Source organism: Ricinus communis, chromosome 5 (assembly GCF_019578655.1).
Source record: "Ricinus communis isolate WT05 ecotype wild-type chromosome 5, ASM1957865v1, whole genome shotgun sequence".
Taxonomy (NCBI): Eukaryota; Viridiplantae; Streptophyta; class Magnoliopsida; order Malpighiales; family Euphorbiaceae; genus Ricinus; species Ricinus communis.
In genome coordinates this window covers 12647983-12669259 of record NC_063260.1, presented here as the reverse complement: position 1 = coordinate 12669259, position 21277 = coordinate 12647983, and the positions used below count along the sequence as shown (strand labels likewise).

Genomic DNA, 21277 nt, shown 5'->3' with positions numbered 1-21277 from the left:
AATTTAATCCTTTAATGCACTCATTCCAATTATTTCAAAAGATATAAAATAATTAATAATAATATAGAGTACTATATTTATGCCACTTTTGATGTGTCACATCATCACAAGTACTTATCCTAGATGTAAAACTTTGTCTTCATTATTTATTTTTGTCAATATATAAAAAATAATTCAGAGCTGATGGATAAAAATCAGCTATCATCCAATGAGCTAAACCAAACACCCTCTACTTTATTAATTCCTTGGGACTACCCTATTGAAAACAGAAGATTACCACTGAGATTTCACGGGTTTAGTGATTAATTCATACAAATAAAGTAACAAGAAATACAAAATTTTAGCAGGAGAAAAAAATGATATATTCCAGCATACCAATCCTACATAAAGGACATGGTTTCTGCTTCTACGACATCCAAAATGTACACTGGATAAATCAGGAATGAGATAATGTCCATCATATAGATGGCAAAATTGCAGCTCCGATATTATAAGCATGGAAGGCTTATTGTGAACATATGGTCACACGAAATCCCTCACTAAGCAGCAGTTGGAACCTCTTCCTGCTTTTTAACTGCTACCTTTCTAGGTTTTGTCTTAACTTTCATTTCTGCCTTCTCAATTCCTTGAATATCAGTTATTCTCAACTTAGTCAATTCCTGAAAAGCAGAGAACCATGGGTCAAGAGGGAAAAAAAAAACTGAGATCTTTGGGTTTAATAAACTAAAACCACTCAGATGAATGATCCATGGCTTACCTGTCTATGTCCTTTGGTTCGGCGGTAATTCTTCCGTCTCTTCTTCTTAAAGATAATTACTTTCGCATCTAATGCCTGAGGAAAAGCAAGGAAGCATAGTGATTACATTCATCGACACAACCTAGTAAATGAAATAATGCTCTGACTGTGAAGACCTCGCACTAGAAAACAAAACGCCAGACACAGTTCACAACCATATAATGGTTGAGCAATAGGGTCCGGTATATTCATCTGATATATACAGATTCACAACCAAAAATTTCCAGTTAGTGCAACAACACCTAAACAAAGAGAAATGAATATTCACCTGCCTTTACATTAGCAAATATACTTTTCAGATGTACTGTTCTTTCCCCATTGCAAAGGAGAAAATTATTATCCCATTTTAAGATCTTATCCAAAAGGTGTGCAGCATCCTCAGAAACACATGCTCTCATAAAATCTTATGCATGTTAATTTTGAAGCAATTGATGTCTGAATGAAACTATCTCAATTAACATCTGCCTGAAATCATCTTACCAAATAATCATTACAATGCCCCCAATAACTTCAAGAATCATTAAAAGAAACTCCAATTGTGTAAAAGATTGTGGAACAAGCTCCAACAGTGAGATGTATAACTTATATGATTTGGAAAGAAGCAGACAGCCAACCAGGAAAAGGGAGGAATCTCCCAAGTTTGATTTTATCTCCCTTGTCAAATTACACAACAGATCAAACATGCCTACTCACATCTTCCACACCAAACATAAAGATACTATCTGCTATCCAATACATTACTCTTTTATAGAAAATGCAATAAAACATAGAATTGCTTTCTTTGTACCAGGTATATAAGTAGTGATTTCAAATCCAGAGGTTAATTGTACTCTAGCAACTTTATGTAAGGCAGAGTTTGGTTTTTTGGGGGTGATAGTGGAAAAGTTGACAGATAAGTCACCCTTACTGCCACTCTACAGAACCGTACATGAGATTTTCACCTCATACGGCTCCTCGTTCAATTCTTTCGAAGTCATTGGATCCTTTTCCTCGTTCGAGAAGTTCCTCCCTTCATCCACTCCGTCCCAAAAAGTAACTAGGACAAATTCAGTCATATTTTCATGTTCCAATTGAACACTTTCCTTTTTTGATTAGATTCTTCTTTTTACCAAACATATGCGGATCCAATCACGATCTTCTAATAAGAACAAGAGATCTTTCTCGATCAATCCCTTTGCCCCCCTCATTCTTCGAGAATCAGAAAGATCGGTCTTCTACATATGTTGTTTATCCTTTTCTTTTCCCTTAATGAGTTGGACGAAGAAGAAAAAGATTATTGGATTTTTTTAAGGACAAAAGGACAAGGTCTATAATTAAGAAATAGGGAACTTTCACATCAACCATGAAGCTAGATTTATCTAATGCCTATTCTCTGCCCCCATAAACTTATGCTATTGTTTCGTTCTCCCTACGGATTGTTTTGTTCACCATCCAGCTCAATAAAATACTTTGCCATTAAGTTATAAGAAACTAATATAGCAAAAACTTGGCATTTTTTTAAAATTAATTTGTACGAAGAAAGCAGAAGTAATTATGACCAAATCCCACTCCAACTGCAACAGCCCACAAGAAAGTCCTAATACTCTTTGAGGGATTCTCATAAATTAAACTAGACCATACATTGGCCAACTTGGTGCAATGGACTACAAATTTCTCGGGAAAAAATTGCAGAAACATTTGCATTAAAACAAAAGGTGATTGACCAATTGCTTGAATCAAATTAAATGTAAGGTCTAACCACTATCACTTTTATGAATCCTGAATATGTTTCAGAGCATGTTTGTAAGCATATTTGTGTGTGCAAGCACACATGTACTAGTGAGAAACAGGAAGGATTAGATCTGTCACACTCACATGCTCCTCAACAATTGCATGAACAACTGCATCTGGCACCATAGGCCTGCCAACAATTGTTTGAGTCTGTGATCCTACCAAGAGAACCTTGTTCAAAATCAACTGCAACAGACAAAATCATAGAATCATAAACTAAATTCAGTACATGAGTAAAAAAAATAATAATAAAATAAACAACTCGTTTCTTTTCTTCTTATACTGAAACTTCTCAATTAAATATTCCAGGTAAAGATCAGCCTACAGTAGATGATATCTAAAATCATTTCAAATTAATGGAATTTTAGCCCCCAAATTTTCATCCATTAAAGCCAGGTACAGAAAACGATATGCATGAAAAGTAACTGAAACAAGCCAATGATAGTAGGGATAAGTTAAGGGTAATCAAACTTAAGATTATGGCTTGCTCCCATGTGTATAGCATCTGACAAGGGACAGTTTTTGATATTGCACTAGTAGTGTATACGCCCTTTCTTTTCTCCAACTTTGAAGGCATAAGACAGTACATATCATCAGTTTCCACAGTTCAGATTAGCAGCCAGTTCGCTTCACTACCAGGACAAGGCGAGAAGCAGACAACAAATCATGATCTTAAAATAAGATCTTCACCTAACTAGTCTACATAAAAACTCAACTGAATGTAGCCTTCTTCCCAGCATACTATTTTCAGGTCACCTCAAATAAGCTTAACAAACACTTGGTCCGAATTCCAGTTAATACAGGCTAGCTCAATATACAGTTCCACCATATACAGAGCTTTTTCCTGCTTCAACTCAAAATCCTCCAAGCTTTCATCATCTATGCAACATCAATCTTTGACCAATATCGAGTTATTGCATTTCTTGCAACTAGCTTCCATTCTTAAGGGGGAAGGTGTCTTCACAGTTTCTCTCCAACGCTAGAGTCAACCTTCACTTCTCAGTAACTTATTCCCTGTAAGTTGAGCATTTTTTCTACCTGCTCATAATCTAATTTAGCATTAAACTACTCAAAGCGCTATATTATAGTCCAACAATCTCAATGTCCCCCAATTAAAATACGCTCTTTTTTTTTTCACCTCCGTTTTTTGAGAAGTTAATTGCTCAAAGGCAACTATTTTGGGTCCTTCACCAATATGTTTTCTTTTTTCTTGGAGTAACATTCTGTTTTTCCCCCTTCAGTTTCTATGTTCTCTCAAGGTTCATTCACGTATATTTATGATAAACCATGACTTATGTACATAATAGATAGTATATACACACACCACGCATATTATATACACAATCTCTGTAAAGTAAATACTAAGCAAGAGGCAGTTCACACACATAATAAAATCCTAAAGATGCCCAGCAGCAACAATCAAAAACAACCATACATACAATTCACTGACCTTGTCATTTACGTCGCAGAATTTCAATCTCTCGGTGAAAATACAATCTCCATTGCTCACCTTAAATTGATGCGAACCAATCTATAATAATATTGGAAAAATAAAAACAAAAAACAAAACATTAACATCTAAAAATAAGACCCAAGACAAAAACAAAAGAAGAGAAAAAAAAAACCTGAATAACAGCAAAAACAGGCTCGTAGGCTTTAATAACACGTTCGCTATCCCCAAGTGGTCCAATCACTTTGTAACCAATGGCTGCAGCCTCCTCTTCCTTTTCCTGTAGCGTATACTCCCTCTTCAAGTCAGATTCCGTTACTTCCTCGCCATCACTGTCACTACCATCATCCTCTGTCTCGTCATTTTCGCTTTTGTCTCCATAATCCGATGAGAAATAGCGATGATTGCGGTGGTGATGGTGGGACCAGAGGGAATGACATGTGGCGTTAGTGTTGGTGAAAATGAGAGAGGATCTGAGGGTTTTGATGGAGAGAGAGCTGGGGAAAGAAGGCAGTTTGACTGTGTGGTGTAGCTGTGTAGGGTTTGACGAGATGATTGCTATGACTTGACGGGTTAGGCTGTGGAGCCTCCGCCTCTGCGCCATGGCGGGTGGTGGTGGTGGTGGTTAGTCAGGTTTTGGGGAAAACCCAGTTCAGCTTGTTCAGGACATTTTACATTAGGGTTTATCACACGTGGAATGGGGTTTTTCATTTTCATTTTCTCTTTTTTTTTTCTAGTTATTAAGATTTTGCAAAAAAAAATTTAGAAAAAAAGTATGTCACGCTTAAAACTTTTTAAATTTATTAAAATCTAGTCATTTTATTTTAATCAATTATCATTATTATATAATGTATTTAATAATATAAATTTAAAAATTAACATCTCATAATTTTATTGATTAATTATCCAATTACAATTTAAAAAATTATTGATATGACAAAAGTGATTTGACAGTCAAATAACTAAATTAGGAGTCATTAAGTGTTAAACTCACCCTATCAAATATAAATAATATAATAATAATAGTTTATCGGAGTGAAAATAAATTTTATAGAATTAAAAAAATTTAATAATAAATTATCTCTTTTTATTATAATTTATAACGATATATTTTTTTATTTAAAAAAATATAATATTTAAAATTATAAAATAATAAATCAAAATATATTTTTTATATTTATTTCAAAAGAATTTTAAGCTTAAGTTGGTTGGAAGAAAAAACTGGAATATTTGGAAGAAAATGAGGGTGCAACTAAAACTTTATAAACTAAGGTCGCTTTTTGTGCATGTCGTGTGGTGTGTTACTATATTTAAATTATTATAAATTGAGTTTGTTGATAAAAATTTAATAAATATTTTAATAATAAATTAACTATTATAGATATTTTTTCTAGATTTTTTATATCCTAAAATTTTATTGATTTAAATTTTTCTGTTAATGCAATAATTAGAATTAGAAATTATTATAAAATTATAAAATTAATTTATTAATTAACAAAAATATTAAATATATAATTTAAAATATTATTTTTAAAATTAATATTATTGTCTAATTTAAAAATAAATTCATTAATTATTATGATATTAAACATATAATTAAAATGCTACATTTTAGAGTCACTGTTTATTTTATTATGTGTATTATTTATTAATAAATTAATAATAAAATAATAAAATTACATATAAATTTATATTTCATATATTAAAAATAAATATATATGTTAAAATAAAAATTTTATATATTAAAATATAGTCATATAATTTAAAATAAATCTTATATATATATATATATATATATATATATATATATATATATATATATTACGAATATTTATCATAATTGAAGAAATTAATATTATATTTTTTATTAATATTTTATATTATTAATTAGTATTTTTCATTTACCAACTCAACTGGCTATTAACTACGCAACTTTATACTCACTTAATATAGAACAGGGACTCCAACTCGAGACTTCTTATCTCCAAAAGCAAACATAATTAAAAAATAATAAATATTTTATAATTTTTCTTTTTTAACATTAGTCAACTATTGTACCAATGATCTAGTCATTTTGTACGATTTTCTTGTAAATATTTTTTATATTTATATTACAAATATTTATCAGTAATTCAAATTAATAATTATACTAATCGTGAATAAAAAAAGTAGTTGCAAATTATATATTTGTTATGTGTACATTTAAAATATTATATGTGATTATATTTTTAATAAATTATTATTTTTTATTTTTGAAAGTAACATATTAATTATATATCTAATATTAAGGATAAGATAGAACTTAAACAAGTATAGTTACTAATTAAATTATGAATGTTATACTTTTTAATAATTTTAGCAAATTATTCCAAGATTTTAGAACAAGTATCCATTCTTTTAATTTGTTCTTAAAAATATTTTTTAATATTAATTTTTAAAATTTTACGATAAGAAAAATGATGTGAGAAGTCAACTATACTCACTAAAAAAATAATAATTATAAATTAAAAAATACTTTGTTCTATACTTGATAATATGGTCATTAAAAGCCTTACATATGTTTATCATTTTGCATATTTTATATCTACTTGCAATAAATTTTTAGTTGTAGCCGCTGATTTTTATATTAATATATTATAATTGATTTGCCACATCATTTTTCTCATTATACAATTTCAAATATTATTTTAAAAATAATTTAAAAGTATAAATACTTATTTTGAAATCTTAAAACAATTAGATAAAATTATTAAAAAGTATAAATTCAAATTTTAATTAGTAATAAGGCCTTTAAAAATTATTATATGGTTTGATGCTTTTTACTTAAAAATAAAAATATTTTTATATTAAAAAGTACCATGTTGTTTATTTTCTTAATACCTTTTAAATAGAGATTATGTTTTATAAAAGAGTGATAGAATATATCAAATTTACTTAATAATTTTTATATTAATAAATTATTTTATTTCATTTCATGAATCAATAATAAAGCTACACATATTAAAAATTGGTTTATTTATTTTATGGACTAATTATATAGTTTATCTAGTTATAAAATTGGCTAGATGTATATTTATATTTTTGAATTTTAATTATTTAATCAGTTTAATACTTTTAATTTTTAATTTAATATAAAAAATACCTAAATTTATTTTTTATAATATTTAAACACTTCTTAATATCTATTTTCATTCAATATATTTACATGTATTGTATAAAAATATTTAAATATTACTAAAAAATAAAATTTAAGTATATATTAGATTAAATCAAAAAATTTATGTGTTAAATTGACTAATCGATACAAATTTAGAGCCATAAATATGTATTTAGCTTATAAACTTATAATCAACAACTTCATGTTTTTTTTTTTCCAAAAAAAGAACCTTCATGTTTCCGCATGCACAATCTGCAAGTAATTTTACAAATCCAGTGGCTGAGATACTTTTCTCCTTGTTGGATCATCGCCAGCTAACCGTTAGATCACATTCGTTCATTTAGGGAGCTCATCAATGAACGACGTGGTGTCTAAAAGTTTGGAGATTTCCAACAAAAAGAAGTCGTTCGAGATTTTAACCATTGTCGTTGACGTTTCGGGGATAATAAATTAAAAATCACAGACGCCTGTCCGATTCGATCCTCGAATTACTCATCTCTCCCGCGCTTGTATCATATACTTAACTGCTACGATTTTCATTGCCTTCGAGTCAAAGCAAGCCAAACCTCTCTTATTGTTTTTTTTTTTCCTTCCACCTTTATAGAAGGACTGAGAAACAGATCTTTACAGGAGGAAAAAAAAATGGCGGGCCGGCTCGGTTCTTCATCGGCGACGATGATCGTGACTAGCACTCCGGCGGCGGATCTCGCCCTCACTAATCTCGCTTATTGCTCGGCCTCCGATCTTCACAACTTCGCTGTCCCTGGAACTAAGCTCTTCATGGCTTTAATCGCCGATTCCTTTGTTCTATCTCTTTCATATCCTTTTTATGTGTATTATCGTTTATTTATTTTTACTTAGTTTCTTATAATTCAGTCTAATTTAGCTAAATTAGTTTTAATTCTTAGATCAATTGTTCTAAGATTATTTACAAAGAATCAATACGTGGTATTAGTGTCATTGAGATTATAATTACAACATTTCACACAATTATTGTGATATTCAATGTTATTGTATCAGATTTAGCTTATAGTGTCATCAGATTAATATCTTATATTCGGGTTCTTGTAACTTCTTTTTTTGTTTCCAAAAGTAGTTACGGTGCTAAGCGAATGGAGGATAGGATTTAGAGTTCTTAACAGTACTCTAATTAAATTCAGTTTTGAAGCAGAACAGATATTAGAATTGCAGTTCAATTGTTGAAATAAAGTTGCTGTTATGTGTTTATGCGGCCTTAACTAAGAATTACTCCTCATGAAAATATTCGTGCTGGTCATATTGCCCTGAATGCTATTCAACGACGGCATGCAAGAGTTTCTACTGGAGACTCCATTTCTGTGAGCAGGTTAATTCATTGTAATACCTTATGTTCATTTTGTCTTTTACTGTAGCAGTTCTTGTAGTCTTTTAATTATTCTTTGGGTAATTCATTTTTAGGTTTATCCCCCCTGAGGATTTTGACCTTGCATTGCTTACGCTTGAACTGGAATTTGTGAAGAAGGGGACTAAGAATGAACAGGTATGTTAAATGGACCATCCTTCATTTCTTTTTTTGGCGTTGTATAATTTGGTTTTTAGGGCATGATAATTTTATCCATTCTCTCTTCTATCCATAGGGAAGAAAATTTGTTTCTGGTATCTTTGAATTTCATGCTGCTCCCTTCGTCGGGTTTGCAGGACTGAAAGTGTTTTCTTTTTTTAATTTTAATTTTTTAAAATTTTTTATGTTGTTATTTAGGTTGATGCTGTTTTACTGGCCAATCAACTGAGGAAGAGATTGATATACCAGGTGATGTTTTTATACATCCAATATGTATTGTTATACTTGTGAGTGTTGCTTGTTGGCAGGCTGATATTGGTTTCAGTTTGTTTTTTCTCAAAGCTGTTAGAATTTGCACTAGAGGCCATTTGGATTGCCGTAGGTTTTTTACTATTATCTTTCTATAAAAATGTTGATCAAATTGAAAGGAGCTGTGGGAAGATATTTATGCCTATAGAAGATCCCTTCTATGTTACATTTTAATTTGCACTATTAGGATGAACACGCTCATAAGTTGAATTAAACTGATTAAAACAAATTGAAAGAAGTTAGAGCATTTTTTAATTGTAAACTATATCAGAGCTCTTTAAGTGGGCTGAACCAAGTAGAGGACTGTTGACTTTGTTAACATCAATGAGATTTTGATTTTTGTTTGAGATGTGGATGAGGGAATGTTTGGCTTAATATTTACATAGTTCCTATACATCGATTTGAATGGTGCAATATGTTTGTGTGGCTGATGCCAGGTAAAATTAGCTAAATAATTACTGCTAGAAGAATGATGGTGAGCATCCTTGAATATTTATGTGTGATAAAAGCAAAAGACTATCTAAATTATTGGATTTTCATTATGAGTATATTTGTCAGAATTATCAACTTTTTCTTTTTATTCTGCCTGATGCCTAAATGCATGAAGGAAGCAAATTCTAGCTATGGGGGCATATTATTGAAAAAATATAGGATTGCAAGTGAGTGTATTTGATTAAATTAGATGTTGACAGTTTCCTGCTTGATAAGATCTGGAATCATCTCCTTGTGCTGTTATGACTGCCTTTCTTTCTCCATCGCTGTTGTCCAGACTTCATTTTCCAATTTTGATCTTTTAGGGTTCCTTGTTCTATTCCTTAATTTGTTCTAGTTGTGGAATTTGATCTTGTCTTATGCAGGTTTTGACAACAGGACAAAGAGTATCCTTCGAGTATCATGGAAATAATTACATTTTCACAGTCAATCAAGCTGTTGTAGAGGGCCAAGATAAATCTAATGAAAGAGGGATGATTTCAAGTGACACATACTTCATCTTTGAAGCATCAAATTCAAGTGGCATAAAGGTCAATATTCAATTATTTATATTATCAGCTTCTTGTTGGTTCTTTGTGCTCAGCATTTTTTCAACTTAATATTCTTATATGACCACTTAGGCACAAACTTTTAGATTTTTTTTTTTTAAATTTTGAGACGTGTATATCATAGATATCAATGGCTTGATCCCTCCTGCCTTTTCACCACTTCATTGTTTTGTTTTCTCATGCTTCTCTTTTTCTGTATTACATGCTTGATGCAATAATTTACATTTTACCTGGGCTGTGGATAAGTTCACTTTCTATGTGGTGATAACAATTTTCAGTGTGTCGCTTCATGGTCTATATAACATATGAAACAGATATCTCAAAATTTGCTCCCGACAAATATACTTACATGATTTGGCTATGAAGGTGTCTACATGTGACCTACTATGATAGACATCTGCATATATTGAATTTGTTTTCCAGACATTTGTCATTGCCTGATCTTTTAAATCAAATTATTGTCAATTAGATTTGATGGCTCAAGGTGCATAATATGTTCTTACTACCCACTGGTTTTAGTTGGAACCTAATTGATCTATCAATATGTGTCATCATGCAGATTGTTAATCAACGTGAAGCTGCCAGTAGTAACATCTTCAGGCAAAAGGAGTTTAATCTCCAGTCACTGGGTATAGGTGGTTTAAGTGCAGAGTTTGCTGATATATTTCGAAGAGCTTTTGCCTCTCGAGTTTTTCCGCCCCATGTGACAAGCAAGTAATATAACTAATTCTTCAAGTTATTTGCATATACCTCTTTGAATCAGTATGTTTCTTTAGTAACGAGGCACTTGATGTTCTAGATTGGGGATTAAACATGTGAAGGGCATGCTGCTTTATGGTCCTCCTGGTACTGGAAAAACTCTCATGGCTCGTCAAATTGGGAAAATATTGAATGGAAAGGAACCAAAGGTTTGAACGTGGCATTTCCTTCTTTTACGATTGGGTTATTAGAAGAGGAAAAAAACCATTTTAGCCTTTTGTGGCTAGCGGCATCTTACATTTGCAATTTTCTTTGTTTTTCAGAGTCAAAAAGTTTTCAATTTAATTTATGGTGTCTAGGAGTTCAATGAATGAATATTTCTTTTAGTGATATTTGCTACTTCTGTTTGCATTACCTGTCATTTGATTATCCTTGCATGAGCTTCTTGAAATTATAGTATCAGATGGCATTGAAGGTGTACTTTTGAATTCCATATTATAGTCACCATATTAACAGTTTTCTTCTGGCGTGGTGGTATGCGTTCCATCACTAACAGTATGTAAAATTCTGGATTGCACTTTCAACTACTATTATTTTTGCTACAAAAATTGCGATTAGGTTTAGGGTCAGTTGAATGCATAAAAATGTTATGGGATGGAGCAATAACAAGTGCCTTGTTCTTAGTTATTATTCAATGCTAGCATCCGCATAATGTAATAAGTTTTTCTTTTTCTTTGTTGAAACGATGCTAGATTGTTAATGGCCCAGAAGTTCTGAGCAAGTTTGTTGGTGAAACTGAAAAGAATGTTAGAGACCTGTTTGCTGATGCTGAAAATGATCAAAGGACAAATGGTAAGGACCTTAATGATGCATGTTTAACTTTTAGGTAGATTTTTATTTATTTTTCCATCATTATTGATAATGGCATCAACTCCTGTCAATATTTCTAGGGGACCAAAGTGAGTTGCATGTAATAATCTTTGATGAGATTGATGCCATATGTAAGGTATGGATTTCTCAACTCTGTCTTATCGTTTGATGTTTCTTGTAGTAGACCAGGGGTGGCTTGTGATTCACCACTGACCTCTATGGAGATAGTTGTGTGCTTAATTTATTCCAGTGCTTAGAAATGCCTTCAATTTTTTTGGTGGATGGAATACTTGCATTTATATGAACAATATATCCATGAGCAATGTTTATGGGTATTCACTGGAAGCTCTTGAATATGCTTGTGCATTGGATGTTTGCTTATGTAGATCTAAGTACTTCCTGGGACTGGAAGACAATAAATTCTTTCCTTTAATTTATTTCTGTAGTCAAGAGGATCAACCAGAGATGGCACGGGAGTTCATGATAGTATTGTGAACCAGCTACTTACAAAGGTTAGTAATGAGTTTTAAGTGCATTCTAAACCAGCCAGTATACTCTGCATATGTGGGTTCTGATGTCAGAATTCTCAAGGAATGTTGTCAGTATGACCAAAATCCTACTTGCTCTTCAGATAGATGGAGTGGAGTCTTTAAATAATGTTTTACTTATTGGAATGACCAACAGAAAGGATATGCTTGATGAAGCACTTTTAAGGTTATTCTCTTGTCTTTTTCTCTCGACTATATAACTGTGTCCTATGTTATTTTACACACTCTCATGCAGGTAGCGGCAGATAATAATGAGAACTTGTATTTGGTTGAAAGCCTAGTTATACTTTTAGTTGTCTATTTGCTTTCATGACTAGTAACTTGTCAGATAGAAGATGTTCAGATCAGGAAGAGCTGTACATTTTTTTATTTATGCAATCAATAAATTATTCGATTTTTTTTTCTTATTTCTCATGTGTTTGGATATAGGCAACCAACTTATATGCTTGAAACTAATATTGTTTGATAAACTCATTGATTTTATAATATTTTGCTATATAGGCCTGGACGATTGGAGGTCCAAGTTGAGATAAGCCTTCCTGATGAAAACGGCCGCCTGCAGATTCTTCAAATTCATACAAATAAGATGAAAGAGAATTCTTTTCTGGCTCCTGATGTGAACCTGCAAGAGATAGGTATTTCTGCCTGTGGGATTTAATTTAATTTTGGTTGTAGTTGGATGCTATCACTTGCCTATGTGTTTATTTGGATGTTGAATCTAGAGAAAATAAGGCTTAGCATCTTACAATCTATTAAAAGGACGTCGGAGTCCAAATTGCCAGCTGAAATACTCTTTTACTTTAAATAAAATTTTGGTTGGGGCCGGCAGAGAGGAGGATATGGGAGAGGCATTGGTATTGTATGGATAGGTAGGTAATCATATGAAGGTGCTACCTTTTTGGATCTCAAGAATGCTGATGAGAACAGTATGAATTGATGAAAGTTGCTTTGTCAAGAAAATGTTGAACTGCCTTCTGCTAGTCTGCCACATGCAAACTTCCAGTTGATTGATTTAGCAAGAAATAACTAGAGGTTGAGGACCATGCATGAGACCATTTTTCTCAATATCATCCTTTTCCTCTTAAAAAGGGAACCTCTTGACTTTGCATATTCTATTAAAGATTCCTCAAGTAATTTTTAGTCTGCCGACAACAATTGGAGCTGCATTGCTTACGAAAAAATGACAAACTGTATCAATGTATATAAAGATGTAATGACTTTTCTTTATGAATTCTTGTGTTTATGCATAGCTGCTCGGACCAAAAACTATAGTGGGGCAGAACTTGAAGGTGTCGTGAAAAGTGCAGTATCATTCGCTTTAAATAGACAACTAAATATGGAAGATCTTACCAAACCAGTAGATGAAGAGAGTATTAAAGTTACAATGGATGACTTTTTAACTGCACTCCAAGAAGTTGTTCCTGCATTTGGAGCCTCCACTGATGACCTTGAACGATGCAGGTAGAGTTGCAAACAGTGGATTTTTCAAGGCAGCATAATGTTGATTACTTTATAGTTTATTCTGCTAGATATCACCTTTTGCATGTTACATGCTATTAAGAGATCATTAGTCTTGGGCAGTGGTGGTGAATCTTTATTCAGCCGTTAGACATTATATAATTTTGAACTTAAAGCACTGGGCATCAGCATTAAGTTCTCTCTTTTGAGTATCATCCATAAATTATTTTTTGTTGAAGCTAAAATATGGGACAACTATAATTCAAAAACTTTGTCAAATGTTAATGCCTAATTTTTTCCACATAATGTGACTTTTAGACTGAATGGCATAGTGGAATGTGGTGATCGAAATAAGCATATTTATCAGAGAGCTATGCTACTGGCAGAGCAAGTTAAAGTCAGTAAAGGAAGTCCACTTGTTACTTGCCTTCTGGAAGGTCCAAGTGGCAGGTAGGATGCTCCTTATTTTTACTCGTATTGTTTTCTATTCTAAAAAGTATTTAGTTGGTTTAAGTTGATTCTTTTTCAAGTATGATTTTAAGGAATGTTTAATTTAATTTTTTTTGGACAGTGGTAAAACTGCACTAGCAGCTACTGTTGGAATTGACAGTGATTTTCCATATGTCAAGATAGTAAGCTCTTGTCCCCTATTGCATGTGTTAATTCTTATTCTTTTTCCATTTAATATTCTTTGTTTTTAACTTTTGAAGTTTCTGTTTCTGATTTGGTAGGTCTCAGCCGAGTCAATGATTGGACTCCATGAGAGCACTAAATGCGCACAGATTGTTAAGGTTTATTAATTAGCTTATGCCATCCAGGGCTTTTGCGTTCTTCCTTTTCTCCATTTTATTAATGAAAATATCATTTCACACCTATGCTCATGCTCACAGACAACTATAGTCTATCTATAGACTATAAGCTGTAGCAAAGTGGAAACTAGAAACTATATTAATTTTTTGCTTTACTTTCATACATGGCTAATTGTTTAGCGTTGCCTGTTTAAAGGATAAAGCCTTATCTAACTTCCGATTCTTAATAGGTTTTTGAAGACGCATACAGGTCACCACTAAGTGTTATAGTTCTTGATGACATTGAGAGGTATATACTTCTGGATTCAAAATGCTCATCAACTTAAGCACTCAATTTGAGGCCTACTTTTATAATTTTCTTTTTTTCACTTCATGATCAAAATAATACTTTAATCGTTTGTTGCAGACTTCTGGAGTATGTTGCTATTGGGCCACGCTTTTCAAATTTGATTTCTCAGACATTGTTGGTTCTCCTCAAACGTCTTCCTCCAAAGGTTTACTTTGTTCTTGCTTCTATTGTTTATATGATAATCCATTATTTTATGGGCTCTATGGAATGTCAAAAGTGCACTTTTTTAATTTAAAAAGAAATTATATGAGAGAAGGGGAGCGAGAAAGAGAATCCTCTTGGATTAATGGTTAGACTGAATTCTATATGTATAATACTAGTCTATCAGCCTGGCCATATCTATGGAACAGCTGTTAATCCTGGGACCTTTGGAATTTTCTAAGCAACATATACAGGTTTCCCTTTTATTTTATTTTATTTTATTTTTTTTGTAGTCATTTGACTTGCTGTCCATTGATCTTCCTTGAGTCTGTGGTTTGCATTGTCAGTCCTCACTGAGTTGGTCCCCAGTCCCCAACAGAAGGGCAAAAGTGTAACTTATGTTCTGTGTAGTTTAATAGGTAGAAATTTCTTTGAGCAACTAAGGTATTCAATTTTTGGCCGCAGGAGCACTTTCTCTCACAACAATATGCATGATCATTTGATGAATTATCCTACTTATTTTATTGTTTTTTTTTTCTAAACCTACTTATTTCATTGTTATGACATATTTTTCTTACATTTTCTGTTCTATTTTTCTTCACTTATCTAACTATTATCTCCAGGGAAAGAAACTCTTGGTCATAGGCACAACGAGTGAAGTTGGCTTTTTAGATTCAATTGGCCTTTGTGATGCTTTCTCCGTTACTTACAATGTTCCCAAATTGAAGAAAGATGACGCAAAGAAGGTAAAAAACTCATTTTATATATTTATTTTCTTTTCTTACTGGAATAATGGTTTGAACCAGTGTTTTATTTGGTTTTTACCTTGTGACTCTGATGGGACAATGGGCGTCGATTCATAACAAAACAAGAGTGCTTTTCATGGTTTGGCTTTCGATTGCAATGGAACTTGTTTCACTTCTAGCTTGATTCAAATTACAACTAACGTAAAAAAAAAAAAACATTTTAACAACGGGGTAACTGGGTTCAGGTTATTTCAGGTGCCACTATTTTTTGGGTGAGTTGGGGTTGTGTCGCAGAGGTTAGTCAGGTTCGGTTCACCTGGGATTTCTTGCTGAAAGAATACTAGGTTGGTTTCGGGCCGTCTCTGGATTTTGGGTTGGGTCACACATTTATTCACCTTTTACACTTGGAAAAAGAAAAGCACCGCATGGATCATTTAAATTTTTTTAAGAATTACCTGATCAATCTGGTCTACCATTACACCAACTGACCACAACCCTAATATTTGGGGTCATTTTCATGGGTGTACTCAAGTCATTAGTGGATTTGGGTCACAGTTTATGGGTCAGGTTGGCTGATCGCAGAATGAGATACCTGATTTACTGAGTTGTGTACGTGCATGTCTGTTTGGTTTGTTTCCTAACTAATTCCCTAGATTTAGATGGATGGCTAATGTAAGCTCAGCTCTCAGTAACTGTTGAAAGAGAAAATGTCATGACATACACCATTTTTTCTTTTCTAATTTGAACTTCATGAGAGGCTGTTATTTTTCCCTCCAGGTACTGCAACAACTAAATGTTTTTGATGAAGATGATGTTGATGCGGCTGCTGATGCACTGGATGATGTAAGCGTTCTTTTTGTTTTAAATGCACTTTATTTTGTAGTTTTTACAAGTTCTTATATATGGATACTTGGCTTGACTTAAGTTTATTAACCTCGACTAAAGTGCCCTAGGTTTTGTATTATGCCTTATTTGTTGAAATTGCACGCAAGCCATAAAATGAACATAGTGAGACATGAATCCACTGCAGAATTTACTTAAAAATACTATTGAAAGCAGGCTTTGGTTAATAGCTCTTTGTTTTTTCAGGAAAAAGAAAAAGAAAAACAAGAAGAAATAATTTCTTTTATATATAACTTTTCATTAATTACCTCCTTTACAAGGTTTCTTTTATGGTGTCCTCTCTATATAGATGCCTATCAAGAAGCTGTATATGTTGATTGAGATGGCAGCCCAAGGTGAGCACGGAGGATCTGCAGAGGCAATCTACTCTGGTAAAGAGAAGATCAAGATCGCTCATTTTTATGATTGCCTTCAAGATGTTGTACGATACTAATTTGATTATCCCCTTACGGAGTGCAAATGCCCCTCGATTTCCCTTTATTTTATTTCTTTTCCTTATTTGTTTATATTGGGGATCCCTTTTTATCTCTTTTAGTTTGGTAGTAAATGGTTCAAAATTTTTTGAGGTATTAAGAATTTGTGTTAGGCTTGTTTAAGTTTTCTGGGTTTTCAGAGGTCGAGAACAATCCAGAATGTCGATGTGCTACCCTATTATTGTCATTTGAGAGGGATAATTATAAATTTAGTATTTTTACTTTTTACTTTTTACTTTTTTATTTTATTTATTTTAATGTTTGACTTATTTTCTTCAATTAAATCTCTGAATTTATTAATTTATATACATTATTTTACATATTAAAATAATATTTTATTTTATTTTACACATAAAATTATTTAAACATATTTACTCATTATTATTTATAACTATTTATCTTTTTTCTTATTATTTATTTTTTAATTTTTTTTAAATTTTCTTTTAGCACTGAAAAATAAAAATTTTAGATTAGCTTTTATTTATTTTTGTAAAAATTTACTTGTTATTTTATTTTAGAGTCCTGAGGTTAAAAAATATATAATATTTTAGTTTTTGAAGTGAATGCAAAAAAAAGAAAAAGAATAAGAAAGCAGCATTCTTTTTTAAATTTTGTTGAATGAATGAGGAAAAAAAAAGATTTAATATCTTTTCTTTTAATTTTTTGAGAAATAAATATTTTTTTCTTAAAAAGCTGAAAATGGATTGGAAAAAGAGAAGAAAATGAAGAAATAATATAATATAAATTTAAAAAAGTTATTTAAATTAATTTATTGATTAAAAGAAACTACACAAATATTTTAATTTGTAAAATCAAGTAGAGACACTGTATATATTTATAGCAGATTTAAATACTTAATTTGAATGAAAATAATAATTTAAATAATAAAATAGGAAAAATTAAAACAGTAAATTTGTGATTTTTTTAAAAAAAATTTGATAAACGATTTTGAATTTGAGAGTAGCAGTACTAGTTGACAAGAAAGCTCACAGGAATTGCATGCGGAGGATCCATTTGTTTAGTATTTTAAGTACAGTTCCCATATCTGAAGTTCCTAATTAACTTCGTTAAGTAAATGGTTTAAAATGTGATACTTAAGAGGAAAAACCACGCAGACAGTCTTGCATTAGATAACCATAGACCAACTTTAAATGTTGTTCCCATTCACTAATGTTATCTTAACGAAATGTAAGAAGAATTAGTTACGAACCACTATGCCAGCTATGACGGGCTTGGTTTTTTCTTGTGCCTTCGAACCTTCGGGTGCCACTAGAAAAATCTTCTGGTTTGATTATCGAATAATTTACAATGTGTATTTTTTTTTTTATAAAAAGAGATATGTAATTAAATTTTATGTTTTATAGTTAAAGAATATCGATTGATAATGATTTAGCTATATTTATTCCGATTAGTTATTATTATCATATTTTTTGTATTTGATAATATAAATTTAGAATTTAACAACTCAAAACATCATTATTTGATTTTTAAACGATATCATCATATAAATAACTTTTTAAACCATAAAATAATAAAATTAGAAGTTGCTAATTTCTAAAACATTAATAAACATGGACTTCAAAGTCTTAATTAAACTAAAAGAGACATTTATTATCTCATTTACATACTTAGATGTCCTTTAATTTCTAAAGTATGTCCAAATTTCAAACCTTTTGTCTATTTATTTATTACAAAAATTTGGATTGGAATGACTGAACAAATATATGATCTTTCAATAGAGAAATAATAATAAAATTATAAATTATAAAAAATTCATAAGATTTTATTCTTATTTAGACAATTGATGATGAGACTTTAAATCCATAAAAATTTAAATTTTAAAAAAATAAGTTCATATGGGTATAAAAGATAATATTTAAAAGCTTCATAGCCTTAGACGTTTTAATAATAAATATTACTACAAATTCAAAAGATAAGATTTAAATTTATATATTCAAATTAAAACTTTTAGTTTATTATTTTTCTCAAATAATAAAATATTCTTATTTTAATAAATATTTATCTTTTACCCTTCTATATTAAATTATTAATTTTTATTTCAATTGTGATTTATAATATAAATATTTATTACTTTTTTGAAGAAATAAAATCTAACAACTAAAATCTAAAAACATATTGGTAGATTTTGTAATATTAAAATATATAAATTAAGTTAAAAATAATTTCCTTTCAAAAAAAGTTAAAATTAATTTGGTCATTCTAATTTATAATAATATGAAAATAACAATAATATTTTAAATATGAAAAGTAAATTTTTAAAACCCATCTATCAAGAATAATCAACTTTAAATTTATAGAAATTAGTTGAGTAAAATACTAACTAACAAGCTTATATACAACTGTATAATAATTAACTAAGTTTTCTAATTTATTAAACAAGAAAAAGAATTTACACTAAGTACAAGTGTTGGATGGAGTAACTAACTTTGACTAACTAAACTAGGGCTGATCATGGATCTCGGTGATCCCCGCTCGAACCAAATAACCGTACTGAAAAATACCAGAACCGAAATAACCGAAATTTTTTATAACCGAATTGAACTAATTCGAATTTTTTTACTATTACGGTATGGTACTGGTTCTTTAGTAAAAACCGTACTATAACTGTATTAGAACTAATCCATCTTGTATTGATCCAGACCAAACCGTAAAACCAAATTTTTTACATATATTTATTAATAATTATTTATATTGTATAAATAATATCTATTAAAAATAACTATAATATTATAAAATACTTTATACTCTATAAAAAAATTATTTTATATTTATCATTTTATATAATTCAAGCAATTATTATCGAAATAAGAAAAAAATACTACATATTAAAAGTAATTATAATATTATAATGTACTTTATACTCTATAAAAAAATTTAAGTTATATATTAATATATCAAACAGTATATTGATACTAATATACATTACTCTAATACTAAATTTATAATTTACTATCTACTAATTTAACCCTAATACCTTTTCTTACCATATACTACAAGCCTACACCTAACAATTTGAACACACTGTCCTCCTCTTTAAAACACACTGCAGCACTTTCCATTTTACAAGTTAGAAAGACAAAATCCCTAAGGTGAATTTCTGGACAGAAAATCAAAAGGAAGAATGAAGAAATTGGCTCGCGTAGACATCTTCCTATTTAGAATACACCACCGCACTTCTCAATTTTCAATTCAGAAAGACAAAACCCTAAAGCAAATTTCTGAATAGAAAATCAAAAGGAAGAAGGAAGAAATTGGCTCGTCTAGACATCTTCCTCTTTAGCGCCATACATAATTGGCTCGCAGAAAGGTAGAAGCAAGAATTGGCTCACGTAGACGTCTTTCTCTTTAGCACTCTCTCTTTTCATAACTGTGCCGCTATTGCTTAGTCTCGAGTATTTTTATTTTCTTTTTATTTTTTTACTTTTATTTTTACTGGGTAGATTGTTGACTGTAACTGTGAAAAATATTTTATTTTAATGATTGCCATCTGTAAAATATTTTTATGCTAGTAGTAACATATATTTTAATAGTTTATATTTGAACATTGAATGAATTATTATATTTATAAGTCACTAAATTGCAAAAAATGTTGTTTAGAAATGCGATTACAATTCTAATTTAGATTTTCATGCTACTTTTTTTAGGTTGGTAATCATATTTTCTCTAAATATATTTGTCTAAAGATGAGATTAAAGTTGTATTTTTAAAATTTTTTAGAACCGAAAATAGCACCAAACCGAACTGTATTTAACTATAAAAATTGGTACAATACGGTACGAATCTTTTTATGTTTGGTATGGTACTGATACCTTTAACTTTAAAAGAGCCGAGATTTGGTATGGTACTAGTGATTTATAAATAACCGAATTGGACTGATCCGTGTTCAGCTCTAAACTAAATATATGTAGATTTAATAACTTATTGTATGTACAACTTTTATTTACACTAAGTGTATACATTATAAAATACATGAGAGTAATATATATATATATATATATATATAGTTATTGAATGATTGATATATAAGTAGTTATTGAGTTTTATTAGAGTATCATTATAGTAATCTACCATTATAATTGTATTTTTTAAATTTTAAATAATTATATTATTTTAAATAATTAATTAATTATATACATCCTTCTATAAATTAGATTGTCAATAAATTGATATATAGTTTTTAATTATTTATACAAATTAA

General features: G+C 30.4%; 2 protein-coding genes across 2 annotated transcripts; one reads left to right on the top strand and one right to left on the bottom strand.

Moving 5' to 3' along the window:
- Nucleotides 1–214: 214 nt before the first annotated feature.
- Nucleotides 215–4715, bottom strand: LOC8279509 (50S ribosomal protein L21, mitochondrial). Its single transcript, XM_002519022.4, has 5 exons — nucleotides 4192–4715; nucleotides 4017–4097; nucleotides 2651–2752; nucleotides 758–832; nucleotides 215–659 (listed from the first exon to the last, which is right to left on the bottom strand). The coding sequence occupies exons 1-5, from the start codon at nucleotides 4618–4620 to the stop codon at nucleotides 540–542; spliced, it is 807 nt and encodes a 268-aa protein (XP_002519068.1). The 5' UTR covers nucleotides 4621–4715; the 3' UTR covers nucleotides 215–539.
- Nucleotides 4716–7598: 2883 nt separating this feature from the next.
- LOC8279510 (vesicle-fusing ATPase) lies at nucleotides 7599–17286 on the top strand. Its single transcript, XM_048374213.1, has 21 exons — nucleotides 7599–7991; nucleotides 8423–8518; nucleotides 8611–8692; nucleotides 8912–8962; nucleotides 9880–10044; nucleotides 10622–10776; nucleotides 10862–10970; nucleotides 11514–11613; nucleotides 11712–11767; nucleotides 12078–12143; nucleotides 12263–12345; nucleotides 12681–12814; nucleotides 13430–13640; nucleotides 13956–14087; nucleotides 14209–14269; nucleotides 14369–14428; nucleotides 14677–14735; nucleotides 14853–14940; nucleotides 15560–15682; nucleotides 16460–16525; nucleotides 16875–17286. Exons 1-21 carry the CDS (start codon nucleotides 7816–7818, stop codon nucleotides 17016–17018), a joined length of 2217 nt encoding a protein of 738 aa, XP_048230170.1. The 5' UTR covers nucleotides 7599–7815; the 3' UTR covers nucleotides 17019–17286.
- Nucleotides 17287–21277: the final 3991 nt, after the last annotated feature.

Coding starts and splice junctions, on each gene's coding strand:
- LOC8279509 (XM_002519022.4), bottom strand. CDS start 4,620: ATGGCGCAGAGGCGGAGGCTCCACAGCCTAACCCGTCAAGTCATAGCA. Junction 4,098..4,191: donor CTGTTTTTGCTGTTATTCAG/GTTTTTTTTTTC, acceptor ATATTATTATAG/ATTGGTTCGCATCAATTTAA. Junction 660..757: donor GAACCAAAGGACATAGACAG/GTAAGCCATGGA, acceptor TCTGCTTTTCAG/GAATTGACTAAGTTGAGAAT.
- LOC8279510 (XM_048374213.1), top strand. CDS start 7,816: ATGGCGGGCCGGCTCGGTTCTTCATCGGCGACGATGATCGTGACTAGC. Junction 13,641..13,955: donor GATGACCTTGAACGATGCAG/GTAGAGTTGCAA, acceptor TGTGACTTTTAG/ACTGAATGGCATAGTGGAAT. Junction 14,736..14,852: donor GTTCTTGATGACATTGAGAG/GTATATACTTCT, acceptor CGTTTGTTGCAG/ACTTCTGGAGTATGTTGCTA.